The 13764-nt window shown below is 50.1% G+C and overlaps 1 protein-coding gene across 1 annotated transcript in view; it reads right to left on the minus strand.

Annotated features, from left to right (window-relative positions):
• The window catches only part of GPC3 (glypican 3), a 147348-nt gene that overhangs the window by 51592 nt on the left and 81992 nt on the right, over positions 1-13764 (minus strand). The window contains exons 4-5 of the mRNA XM_009331761.1: positions 9181-9314; positions 6131-6256 (exon numbers count right to left, since the gene is read on the minus strand). Coding sequence (XP_009330036.1) covers positions 6131-6256; positions 9181-9314 — 260 coding nt within the window. The remainder of the gene's footprint in view (positions 1-6130; positions 6257-9180; positions 9315-13764) is intronic.

The raw sequence follows: 13764 nt of genomic DNA on the forward strand, positions 1-13764 counted from the left end.
AATAAAAAGGAGCCATTTTCTGCTGGATTTCCAAATATCAACACCTCACAGCCTGGTCTCACTACCATGAGAGCCCTCGGAGATCCTGCTGTATCGGTTCCCTGCCAAAGGGAAGTGCTGCCTCTTCGCAACCACCCTACGCAATGCGCCACAGCTGGTAAGAGTGCTGCAGATGCTGGTTTGGTTATAAACATGAAGTCTCAGGTAATCACCTGGTTCTGGGAGATTGGACTTTAAGAAGGAACACCAAAAACTGTAATATTCATAGAAAAACAATGGGAGTTTGTAATGTAAAAGGACAGCCTGAAGTCTCTCTCCATTCTTACTTCAGTTGAGTAAAGTTCAAGACAAATAGATTATGGAAAAATTGGCTAAACCTGAGACCAAGCAGCAGCTTAATAGAGGAAGATTCATGATCTTCATTTCTGAAATACTCTGGAAACAATTATGGCCACTCAATAACCCACTGAATTTGCCTACTATCCTTTCATTATAGCTTATATTTGCTACAAAGCTGTGTTTTATGTGCTTGAGAAGTTATACAGCCTCCCCCTATGGGGACTCCATTGTATCAGATATTTTGCAGCACTGCCAGAAATAACCAAACCCTTCATGAACTACAGGGTTATTGCTGGCATGGAGTTTCCTTTGTTCCAATTACAGAATCTCATTTTTCTCTCTTGCTTCCAATTGTGCTTTCATTGTTTATGATTCGTATGATTAAAACAAACCACAGTATGTTGGCAACAGCAGGGAAATCTGAGACTTCTAGCTTGAAAAAGAGAATCTGGCAAGGTGCTAAAAATATATTAATTTGGAATTGGTATAAAGAGAACAAGAGTTATGCGGGTGATTTGATTAACGTACAAGTTTGTCTACAGAAATTTGGAAATTGCAGTATCTAACAGTAATACTTAATGTGCTTACAAGTTTTGCACTGGGCAAATGTTGATGTCATTTTATTCAGAACAGCTTGAAAGGAATATACTCGTGTAAGCAGATTATTAAACTCTGAGGATCTAGATTTTAATAGGCTTTTAGTATTAAATACTGCAAAACCCTGATACTATATATAAGTCTCAAATCACCTTTGAGATTCAGACGCCTAACTCCCACAGAAACTGAGATGAGTTCGATATCTCAACATCCACTTGACTTAAGCTGAAGTCTTTAAATGAGCTAATTATTCAGTCAGGACTTCAGCGATAAGAATCACCCTCTGGTTTTTCTCTACATTGGATGGAGATAAGGATAAGAGAGGCTGGACAACATCTTTTCACCACCCGACACCACCAGTGTGAGGGCAGGTGGGAGGCTGGGGCATGAAGACAAACAGAGGCAAGGAAGGGCATGATGGCAACCCTCGCTGAGCCAGGTTTAAGCTGTTGCACACCCACCCTGTCTACATGTCCAGCCCTCTGCTATCTCAGGGAACTGCCTGTCAATTAATTGAGCCCAGGAAAGCTGCGAAGAGGTGCACAGTGATGCACACAGACAGAGGGAGATCCAGCAGGTCTGGTCCCCAGCTACCACGAACACCCAAGCACCGTGACCCCTCAACAAGCTCTTTGCAAGTGGCAGAGTGTGCCACGTGTGGCTTTTGCTGTGAACCTTTGTGGCATCCCATAAAAGCACAATATGTTTTTGCACACTTCAAAAAGTGTGGAAAAAGCAGTAATGTGTTGCCTTTTATTTTTTCTTCCCACTTTGGCTTATGTTCTTCAACCATGCAGCAACAGCACAGCAAAAGACACAGGCACTGCTCTGCATGACCAGAAAAATCAACCTTCCTTGTATGGTTGCCACAGTTTGCAAGCCGTTATTTCAAGGCACCATGTCCTAAACCCACATAAGGGATGGCAATCTAACTATTAACCCACAGATCAAACCTTAGGAAGGAGGATGAATTCTTGCCATTAGATGGTTCAACCTGGAGAAGTAGATGAGATGGCCAAAGGACCACAAAGTAAAACTCAGTAAAAGAAAATGAGGAATGAATCATATTAAAAATGCTAGAATACACAAAGCAGGATGAGTGATGCTGACCCATCAGCAGAGCACATTGCATGTCATCCCCACCACAAGCCAAGGTGTAGAAAGCCCTCAGTCAAGCAGGTCCTCAGAGCTCTTAATTCCAGGGGGGTTGCAAGGGGCTGCACCAGGCAAGGACTGCACCCGCTGCATGCATAACCCTGCTCCATCGGTGGGAGATCTCAGAGCCAGGGACGAAACAAGAACATAGCTCAAGTAGAGTTGGACCTCGATCACCACGACAAGCAAAGTAGAGTCCACACAGGACTGCACTGGAACGGTTCGTTGTGTCAGGAGAAAAGCACGATAAAATGTGCAAAATGTGCAGCTGCATTGCATCGAAGTCCCAGACAAACATGCCACGTTCAATCAAGACGGAGGGAGTTAAGGGCAAGGAGGAAACTGGGAAAGGCTCAAACTGGGAAATGAGACCCAATGGAAAGGCATTGAGCACGTCCAGTCCGCGGGGAGGAGGGGCACATTCACTCTCTGCTGATAACAAAGCACTGGGATAAACAGGGCAGAGTAAATACCGATTCAGAAAAACCACAAGAGGAGGAGCGTAGGGTGCAGAAGGGACTGTTTGCGTCAAACAGCAGGATACACATTGTCGGTATTATCTAGTACTTGAGCGCATTGGCAAGGGGCTGTGAAGTTGCTATTCCAGGCTTGATTTAATGTGTTATAGAAAAGGGCTTAGAATAATTAGCAAATTTTGTCGTGACAGAGAGGTTAGGAAATGGATAAACCAGTAGGGCTCCTCTCTAACTTAATTAACTCTTGGGTACTGCATTAAAGATGTGAGAGGTAAATAGCCACAAACCCTACAGGAACACCATCAAAGCCCAGACATGCCCATATGGATGCTCACACCGAGCCCACTGCCCGAGCAGTTTTATCCATCGTCTGCACAGCACCAGACATGGAAACATGCGGAAACACGGCATCCACCCAACCATCGCTCTCCCCTGGTCTTCACCTGATGCTGCAAAGCTTTCAGCAGCTTCAGCAGATGCTTTCTAATCTACCCCTAGGGTGGGCACCTCATATTGCTATAGGAATCGCAAAGTGTCTCGCTCAAGCCCCAGCTGCCACTGCACAGGGACATGGGTGGTCTTAGATCTTCCTATGGATGTCCCAGAAACTCGAAGGGGTCTCAGGTTGCACGTTGATGCCCACACTCGGGCAACTCAATCCTGCCCCAAGGTGAAACGTATCCAGCTACAGCAACCACGCACAGCAGGTTAAGTGCAAGACATGAGCGTCTCCTCCTGTCCAGCCTACTGAACTTTCAGTCAGGAAGATCTGATTTGCAAAAGCCAATATCCAACAAAGCAACAGGGAAACATTAAGATATAAAGTATATTTTACATGCACAAAACCTAGAAAATCAGACCCCTCTTTCTGGCAGCCATTACACATGTGGGACAACTACCAGGTCAGCATCCTGAAATTAATACTAGATATTCATAAAACACCAAGTTTCTTGCAAAAAGGGGCAAGATGGAGTTTGATGACCAACAAGTGCACATCAGTCCAGCAGGAGAATTGCTGTAGCCACGTCAGAAACACTCCAGTAAATAATGCACATTCTCAGAGCAGCTTGCAAAAGAGCTCCTACGCAATGAACAGCCACTTGGCTCCCTCTTGGGGAAAAACACTGAAATAAAGAAACTGGTGGTTTGGGGTACTAGAGCACCATTACATTAAATGCTCCTGATTTTCAGGAATCCTCCCAGACCCTCTGAAAGAGATGCCATGCCGGGAAGTCCAAGCATGTGAAGCAGTCAGTTTTGACTCCGTGTGAAGCAATGCAATTGGCTTTAGCGACCATTTTAACTACGTGTTTGCTTCTATTTGAAACATTCTGCAAATGGGTCCTGGGAGAGGAGCACCCTGGACCACTATCTTAGTTCAGCTTTATTTAGCTGAGCTCCCCCTGTAGTTTCATCGGCAGAAACACCACCAGGTATGAAACACTTTCTCAGCCTACGGAGAGGAGAGGGTCACCCTGGGAAGCGTTATGGTTGCAGATGCTAAAAATACAAGGTGGGAAGGCAGTCAATGCATTTAAGGGGCAGCAGCTATTTCCATTTTGTGCATCCATTTGCCCTCCCTCCTGAACACCCTGCCTTCACAGGGGTATTCAAATCTCCTCCTCTGTGTGAGCCACCACCCACACTGCTTTCCTTGCCCAGCCAGCAAGAGTTTCCCCCTCCAGTACACCACTGATGTCCCTGCGACGGGATGGGGGATTTAACTCTCAGCACTCCTCTCTGCTCGCAGCAAAAAACACCAGTATCTGCCTGCAAGGGAGCTGTTACTAATATTTCATAGGAGCTGGCAGAGGTGGTGACATCTGTGCAGTAGATCAGAGGGAGCAAGGAGGAAAGGAGTAGAAAGGCACGCTCCCTTCAAGCACAGCAGAGGATTTAATCCTCAACTTAACAGCCAAGCAGCCAGGGGCTGAAATCTTAGTGCCCCCTTCACGCAGGCACACTTTATCCTCTCCCTGCCTGCCTTGCCCCCTCCGCATGCCATGGCACCTACGTGATCTGCCTCATTGTGCCACCAACACCACAGCATTGCAGCAGGGAACCTAGGGTGACATGTCTGCCTATGACAGTCCACTGGTATTCTCAGCAGAAAGCTGGAGAAGGCTATCATCTAAAGTCATGTTTAATCTGCAAATAACTCTGAACTTACATTTGCAGGAGGATCTGGACTCAACACCTTTTCATTGCTGCCACTTCACCCAGCCGTGGCGTCAGCAGAACCTGGACCAGGGCCACTGGCCGTGGCCCTGGTGAACTGTCATAAGCAAAGACCTCACCCTAGGTCCTCCCCTGCAAAGCTGCAGTGTTCATAGCACTGTTTTAAGAAGTTTTAATTAACAATCAGTGAGACAGTATTGAAATAATCTTTTTTTTCCAATTGTACTTCTCACTTAGGCATGGAAACTCAAGATTTTCCAGAAATAGGTACAGATAGAGGACACATTTTTCCTTAGGCAAAGTAAGTACATTTTATTATGCGTGTGATCTTAGATGCTTGAGCAATTTTTTTCAAAATATAGTTTGATGCTATTTTGGTCCGTTCAGTGTTTCAGGTCAGTATTGTAAAAGTACAGGCTAATTACCACCTGAGGTTACTGATCAAGAAGTCATAATTAATATCTCAACATTTCACCACTTCCTGATTTTATTTCTATTTCTTCCCTTTGCAAAGTAGGGTGATTAGAGGAGATTTATGTATAATTATAAAAAACATTTCCAAGTTCTATTTCCACATTCTTTAACATTCCTGAGGGGCATTTTTTGCAAGAAAATATCTCCATTTCTATTAACACTTCCTTCCCCTTTACACTATTAATCCTGTATTTGCCCGTCTTCATTAACCTCACAGTTACCGCCAGGACATCCTCAGAACCGGTGAGTGGGGCAGCGAAAAGCAGCCAGGGCACGAGCTGGACCTGGTGTGAATGGCTCCATCCAGAGAGGACAGCCAAGGGCTCAGTCGCAGGAAGATGGTCAGATGGCAGCAGTGGCACCACCAGAGCTCAGTGGTCCTGACCTCCTCCAGCGCAGAGCCACAGCCAAGGAGAAACCCAACATGGTGTTCTTCCTTGTCACTCCTTCGATGGGGCAGGGGGTGCCAGCCATGCTGTCCTGCTACCACTGCACGGAGCCAGGTTGGAGACATCCCCACCCCAACGCAGTGCGTGGTGGCAACTGCCCCCATTGCTACTCCGGAGGAACTACCCCTGGCACCATGGTGCACGCTCCCATGGGAGCATGGCTGCGCTGAGCTGGTGCTGCTCCCCCCTCTTGGCTCACAACTACCAACCCACCCCGACTGAAACCAGTCATGGCTGCAGGGTTTTCACAGCAGAGTACAGAAAACTCAGTGGAGGGCAGCACACAACCACTTCTCCTCTCCGTGCAGACTTTGCACATCCATCTGAGCTGCAGCACAGATGGACACCGGATCTGTAAAAGGTTCCTTAAGGGACCAAGCAGTGTCCCGGCCACAGACCACTCCTGCGCCTGGTTAGCAAAAGATAAGCAGTGCTGGGGAGAGGAAGGGAGATGTGATTCACCTTTCCATGACTTCTTGTCCGTTCCAGCAAAGAGTGTCGTTCTGAACAGCAGAGCTGTGTTTACAGATGTACTCTGGCAAGCTGCTGTAAAAACTGCTGTGGGACTTCAGCTTCGTAATGAGTTCCCTGGAAGAAAGGGGAGGGGGAAAAATGGTGCTCAATTAAAAGAGGAAAAGAAGATGGCGTTGGTGCATTTTAACTAGTGAAGGTAGTCACACAAATACAACAAGAAAGCAGCTGGGTGCAAACAAACCATGAAGTACTGGTCTTATTTCTGACCTCAAGCAGCATTTTGCATTGTCCCCTGATGTTATTCAGTCAAGGGCTGAATCTGTGTTTCTTAGGGCAATACCACCGGTGACAGGAGGGATGCTGGGGCAGCAGAACCTCAGCCCAACCATGCAGCACACCAAAGCCAGACACGCTCTCTGTGCTCTCACAGCACCTCAGGAAAGGTGCTGCTGGCTCAGGCCATGCATACGTGGGGTGCATCTGAGCAGCAAGTGCTCAGGCTGCCGGCAGTCCCCTCTGCCTTGCAGAAGGCAATGGAGGCCCTTCAAGAAAGGAGAGCCTTGTCACTTTGCCTGCCTGACATCGGCCATCCAACATCCCTGCAAGGGCAGGTGGTATTTTTGGTGGCACACCAGAGCAGACACTCTCAACACAGACCTGTACAGATGGGTAACGCTGGGCTTCATGCTGCACTGTTGAAAATACACGATTTCAAGGCATACGCTGGGCTGGCCGTGGGGTCACAGTCTGCATTCAAAGGAGCAGGTTACACTCAGCAAAATGGCTCTGCCCTGGGAAGGCAGGAGGAGCCTCAGGAGCAGCACTTGCGCTGGGCAGAGGGAATGCGAGCCAGGCTGCACACCCACCCTGCACCCTCCCTTCCCAGCACCAAGGACCTTTGTCCCCAGCAGGCCCCCTTTGGCAGCGGTCCAGAGGTGCCAGGACACAAGCTGACCCCAGGGACGCTGACAGCCACCAGAAAGGGGACAGGGCCTGCGGCAGTGGGATGCGCCCGTCCCCCCCAGCGGCACTCAGCAGCTGTCACCAAGAAACACCGGCAGATTTAATTAGCTAAATGGCACAAAGAGCACAATAATATGAAGGAGGAAGTAAGACTTGGACTCATGGTCCCCTGGCTTCAGTTCAGTGCATTTCCCCCTTTGGCAAGGGGTTATTTCTTGGCCTCCTTCCTCCCCGGGAGGGATGACGAGGGATCGGCACCTCGAGCTGGGAGCAATTCTGGGGACATCCCCTTGGTGACTGCAGCGGTGGGACCTCGGTGGCACCTCCACTCCCCACCAGCCATGGGGAGCTTCCCAGCAGGGACAGGCTGTCAGACAGCAAGCTTAGGCAGGCTGGGGTGCAGAGGGGGTCCCCAGCTCCCTCCATCCCTCTTTGCTTCTCTTTGCTTGGGGATTTTGCGGGGTTCCTTCTCCAGACGAAGCCCCCGACTGCCAGCTGGGGGCAGGCGAAACAAGGAGAAGACGCCCCAGTGCCAGCGAAGGCAGCCCGCGCTGCTCTGCTCTGCCTTTTTACTAACGAGGAGCCTGTTTCTGCCCTGATCGGACTGACGCAGCCCATGCAGGCAGAGCCGGCAGCTGATGGAGGCAAAGGGTCAGCCAAGTCCTCCCTCGGGTCACGGCAACGCAGCCTGCAGGGGTATCGCAAGCACCAACCCATCCATCACTGTCCATGCCAATAAACAAGGCTTTGCCTGAGGAGTCAAAGCCCCTCCAAAGGGTGGGAGTTCAGCCCACAACCCCCCTACACAAATTAGAGGGGTGCTTCAGACATTCACCTCCTGCAGGGACCACCTCCTACGGCCATCTCCGGCACTGGGCTTACGGTGGGGCAGGAGGTCCAACCAAGACCATTTTGAAAGGCAAAATGAGGCAAAACCTGGGTCTTCAGTTACACCAAACCCCGAGCAGGACAAGCCTTATGCTGCCCATCGCACCCAGCTCCTTACATCCTAGGCACTGCCCTGCTCCTTTATCCTGCAGACCCCGGCAGCACTAGGGAGAACGGATGGAAGAAAACTTTCCTGGGGAGCAGAGCTCCCTGCCAGGCAGGGAGGGGAAGGGAGAAACTCCTCCGTATCTGCAGGTATGAGCTCACGTAATGCATCGCAGCAGATTTCATTAGACTTCACAGTCCTCAAAGGACATCTCTGGCAGAGCCTGGGCTGTGTAACCCTCCGACGTGTTGAGACAACGGAGGAATGCAAGCCCTGGTGCTATATCTCATGGGAACTGTATCAAGAATGTGGCCCTGTTACTCTTTAAAGAGAAATCCATCCAACTTAGTCTATCCCCAGTTCCAAAAATTGCCAAGCTTGCCTGTTTCTCTTCTGCAGGTATTTTTCTTGTATTCAAGACAGCAGTAAAGGCACCACACATCTCTGGGTGCGCTGTCAGATCCAGAGGGGAGATGCTTCTCCCTGACACACCAGCACGAGCCCACTGAATTACAGCCTCTATTTACAGAGGGAAGGAAGCACAGGCTGCAAATGCCAGCAGCGGAGGCACCTGCTTCACTTTGAAAATATTCAGTAAAAGGCTGTTAACGTTCCTGAACTACCGTAAAAGACTGCACAAAAAAAAGTGAAATGAGTCCCCCTTACCTACACACAGTGTTACATGCAACGCTTCAGGCTAGAGCAACCATTTCCACCTATAACTACACCTGTGAGTATTTCTGGCACTATAGCAGTGCCCAAGAAACCCAGACAAGGCATTTGGAACCTGGGTGCCTGGTGCATTGCAAAAAAGCAAAACAAACATGAAAAAGCAGGAGGCAGTTTTACAGGTTAAAAAAAAAACAAATAGATGCACTAGGTGAGAAAACACATGTAGACACCTCGCTGCACTTCAGAGCCAGCCATAGAGCAGCTCTGATGTTCAGAGTCAAAACCAGCTGCAGGTTTATGGGTAAGGGAAATAAGGAGCTCTTCCATCCACTTCCACGGGGCCATCCCGTATGGCGACCGCTCCTGCAGCCCATCCCACTGGCACCACACTCAGCCCGAGCATTCTCACCTCCTCCTGCTCAACAAAGTTTCTTCTTGCTCGATGTGAGTCATCTTCAGGACTTTCTTGTCAACGAAAAGGTCTTCAGGGTAATTAGCTGATCGATACTGCCTCTGCTGAGCGTGGCCGCATAACCGGCTGATCTGGAAAACACAAACACAGCAGCACGAGGAAGCGTTGGGACCAGAAATACTGCAGGAAAATAGCCGAGAAGCACACTGGCCCCTGCACATGAGCTGGTGAGTCATCCCATCAACCCCATCTCTCCCATAGCTCATGCAAGTGCCTGAAAGCAAACTGCTGCCCTAAGGATGCAACCCCACTCTTGTACGAATATGCCCTGTGGGATGGAAGGCAGGAAACTTCAGGCAAGATTTTTGGGCAAAGTGCCCATGATTGCCAAAAGCCCTGAGCTGCAGGCATGACCGGCAGAGCTCCCTGTGCTGGGTTAAACTCATGTTGGTAGGAGGGGGCTCGAGATGTTCCCCACTCCTTCCTTGCTGAAAGCCACAGCATCTCAGGATGCTATGCTCCACTGCTCTAGCCAGGCTTTTAGGTAACACCTCCCCTCCAAAGGTAAATCCTGAGATGCCAGCTCTGCACCTCGAGGCAGCTCAGCATCCGCATGGCCTGCGCTGCAGGTGCCCGGGGATGAGCATCATACACTTCATTACTAATTAAAAAAATCAAGGCCTAAAATAAAGCAAGCATTATGGCTACAGCCCAGTCATACCATGGGAGGTCTTGATTAACAGGGCTCTGTTAATGACACAAATTAGCTCATTAGCACACAGATGATTCGGTAACCGGCTGCAGCAGTGAGGGAAGGAATCCAAAATGACTCATTAAAGCTCTCCCCCACAGCCAGTGCCCTGAGACTCAGCCAGCAGTGCTGCGGCCACTGCTGCAGTCCATGCTGTGGATGGATTTGCAGCCATCTCCTTCTCTGGGAGACCACTGAGGGACAACTGTTCCCCTGAGGCACCGGTGCCGCTGGGAAACGCCTTTTGAACCATCCCATGCTATTCTGCAGTACTTGTCCGTGCTGGGTTGTGAAGGGGGCTCAGCTGATTGCCAGGACCACAAAGGCACTGCAGCTAACACCAACCTCTCTTTCCTTGAGCCTTATCCCACCACCTGCATCCAGGCTCGGGACCAGCCATGTACCCATAAAATGGTTCCTCGCAGCACCTCATTTATCCTCATGGCACACGAACCAAGACAGCCAGCTAAACTCCGAGTTAGCCACACACCAGAGGCTAAAAGCACACACCCGCTGCCCAAAGCTACAAGCATCTGATGAGTAAAGAGAAGAGATTTATTCTGTTCTATTACATCCTGCATTTGGGTGGGCAAATAAATTAGTAATGTCACCTCTTTCATTATCAAGAGCAGCACAGTTTGTTTGCTCAGACTGCCATACAATGAAGAGTAAAAGAGAAACCTCCTGGGAGCCAGGCACTGCCATTTCTGGTTCACAGCGCGGTGGGAAGAGATGCTGCCACCCATCCCTTCCGTACCTGTGGTTGCCTCTGCCAAAGCGGCTCCTCCTGCAGCTGCCTGGGGAGCAGTTTCTGCAGCATCTTACCAATGTTTTTTCTCCGTTGCCCTCCCTTGGCTGTGTTTCCTCTCTCCCTTGCCAAACCTAAGTCTTGCAGAAGAATGTATCAGCCCTACTGCCCTCCCTAAATAATGTGGCAGGCTTAAAAAAACAGAGGGAGGAAGGGAGTAAGAAAAACAAACACCATGTTTTAGGCTGTTTTCTTTGCCTTTTCAGTTTTCCTTCAGCACCCATTGCTCTCCCATAAAATTCTCAGGTAATCCCCCAATGCAGGCAGCCAGGCCTAGAAGGAAACCACAGGGCAGCAGGAGACCCGGACAAGGGCATTTGGGACACCCGAGACCTCACCGCTGCAAAATGGGTCTGCACATCCCGTGCTCTCTCTGTGCTGGCTGGTGCCACTGTCCCTGCAATAGGCAGACTGGCAGGAGAGCACAAGGATGCACAGGGGTTTGCAGACCTCACCCCCCAAAGGTGCCCTCTGAGCCCACGGGGAGGTCAGAGATGAGACCTGCCATGAAACTGCCCCAGGGAAACACAAGGTATGCAAACGCAACAGGACGGAGGGCACATAACAAGCAATCCCACAAATGCAGCATCGCTGCACCCACGCTCTGCACGGGCACGTAAAGCGGAGGAGAGGAGCAGGAAAAGGTTGGATATTTTAAGCTGCCGCTTGCGATGACTCTCTTTGATTCTCCCCAGCTCTGTGAAAAGCCCCCCCCTTTCCTTTCCAAAGCCTGCCTTTCAGCTGGCGAAGCCTATTGAACCCTGAGAGAAGAGCAAGTCCAGGATCAAGGCTTTTTTCCCCAAGGATGCTGAGACATGCTGAATATGAGGGGAGGGCCCAAGCGACAGCACGAAGAATGGCACTTCAAACAGCAAAGCGGCCGGGCGGACCAGGGCTGCCTCATCTCCCACCCGGCACCGAAGGTATTGCAGCCCCCTCTGCTCCCAGCTCCTGCATGGGAGCTGCATCCCAGCCACATCCTTGCAGCCCTGCTTGGTGTCTGGGTACCACGGGCTCCTGCAAGGGATGGAACCACAAACAGGATCACGCTAGCCCCGACATGGGACAGCAGATGAAATCTTCATGGACAGAAGCTGGAAAGTTTGAGCAGTGCATCCAAGTTTTTACTTACTTATTTATTCAAGGACCAATTAACCTTTTCAGGAAAAAAAAAAACCAACCCTGCAGCCCATCTTGCAAAGTCACAGTGAAATGATTGTCACATTTTAGTCAAACAAAAAGCCAGCTGAGATTTGAACTTTAAATAAAGTGAGAGAATGCAGAAGTAACAGATTGCCTGCTCATTTGCAGGGGCGGCATCGCATGCGCTTTTGGGGGAAGGGAAGGATTTCACAAACCATCTGCCAAAGTCTGCGAGGCCACAAGCAGTCCTAGGACAACAGCTCAGAAATCCTGTTTCAATCTTTGCCCCTTTTTGAGTCCCCACTGCAAGCTCAGGAACACATGAACCCAGTTTTCCAGTCTCTTCCCAATCACCGCTACTTTAAAGTGAGCTGCAAATTTTAAAAAGTCCAGAAAAATGCCACTGTAGGGCAGTCAGAGAAGGGACAACACAAGCCTCAGACCTTGGGGGGAAAAAAGTGAGATGCTTCAGCTCTCCAGGCATCCCTGGCTTTGGCAGGAGCAGCAGAGCAAGGGCAGCCAGATCCCTGGCAAGGTGGGATGCCTGCAAGAGTGAAACCAAAAGGAAGGCGGCATATCTAATCGCGCGTGCTCAGCTAGCATTGAGCGACAGTGGTAATACGTGGCTGCCTCCCGCCACATGACTATAAATGTGAAATTCAAACCAAATCAACAGAATGGAACCTCTAGCTCTTCTCCTCAGGCTCTGCATGCTATCAGCAGGATCAGAAATATACACGAGTCCTTATCTAAAGTATATTCAGTGCAAGAGCCGTGCAGTCTCTTATTTCATGTCTCACACACAGTCCCAGAACAGGCAGCTTGAAACATCATGCCACAAAAAATGAATAAGTAAATCAAATGGCAGTGTGGTTTTTAGGCAATGGGGTTTGGGGTTTTGTTTGTTTTTAAGAGAATCTGCCAGTCCACCGAAAAACTGCCACGAGGGGACACAAGGCAAACAAAACCTTCCCAAAGCCCTGAACTTCTACAGTCCCCCAAAGCCACTGGTGCTTTAACAGCCGAAGCTAAACTTCCCTGCCCCAGCTCATTCACAAACTCACTAATTACCTGATTTCATTAGCCTCCACCATGCGATCGTGACCCAGGGCCACAAGGGGAACACTTTGCCTCCTGCCAACCGCTACCCACCGCCCCATTTCTTTATTCCAGCCGCAGGGCAAGCCCGTGCCCGCCGGTCAGGCAGAGCTCCCTGGGGACCCCACAGCTCCTCAGGACCCACTGGCTGCAGGTGGTCCCCACGCCGGATGGGAAAGCAGCTGGCTCCCGATGCCCCCAGGAGCCGCACGCCACGTAATGGCTCTGCTTTAGAGGGAACATTGATTTGAGAGGAGCACAGGGACAAAGCTAATGGAGCAGCACTATCAGCCTGCTTTAACGCTTCCCCATTAATTTAGGGTAAGAGGTGCCGGAGGACTGCTGGGAACCTGTTTGCGGCTGCATGGAAATGATGCACCATGAGCAGCCAGGGACCAGATACGTCACCACGGCTACTTCCAGCCGGGTCGACTGCAAGGGTGTAGAGCATGAGACTGGTCCATGTGGGTGCCTGCAAGACAACGGAAACTGGGACCACTGGGATAAGGTTAAATTATGTCAACAAAAGGGTAGTGACCACAGTACCAGGTTCTGTGCAAAGTATCACAGCTTCGGTGCAGCCGGTGGAGAGCAAAGTCCCCGTGGGCACCCCCAGCCCGGCCACGGCAGGATGGCATCGCTTGCAGTGCTGGGGCCACCAACTGAACTCGCTCCACTGCCCAGGCACAAGGCAGGGAAGCCACACGGGGCAAAAACCTCTCGCCTTGCACATCAGCAAGCAAATCCTGGTGGGAAAAGATTGGAAAGCAGCACACGTGTG

This window comes from Pygoscelis adeliae, unplaced genomic scaffold (genome assembly GCF_000699105.1).
Source record: "Pygoscelis adeliae isolate BGI_AS28 unplaced genomic scaffold, ASM69910v1 Scaffold79, whole genome shotgun sequence".
Classification (NCBI taxonomy): domain Eukaryota; kingdom Metazoa; phylum Chordata; class Aves; order Sphenisciformes; family Spheniscidae; genus Pygoscelis; species Pygoscelis adeliae.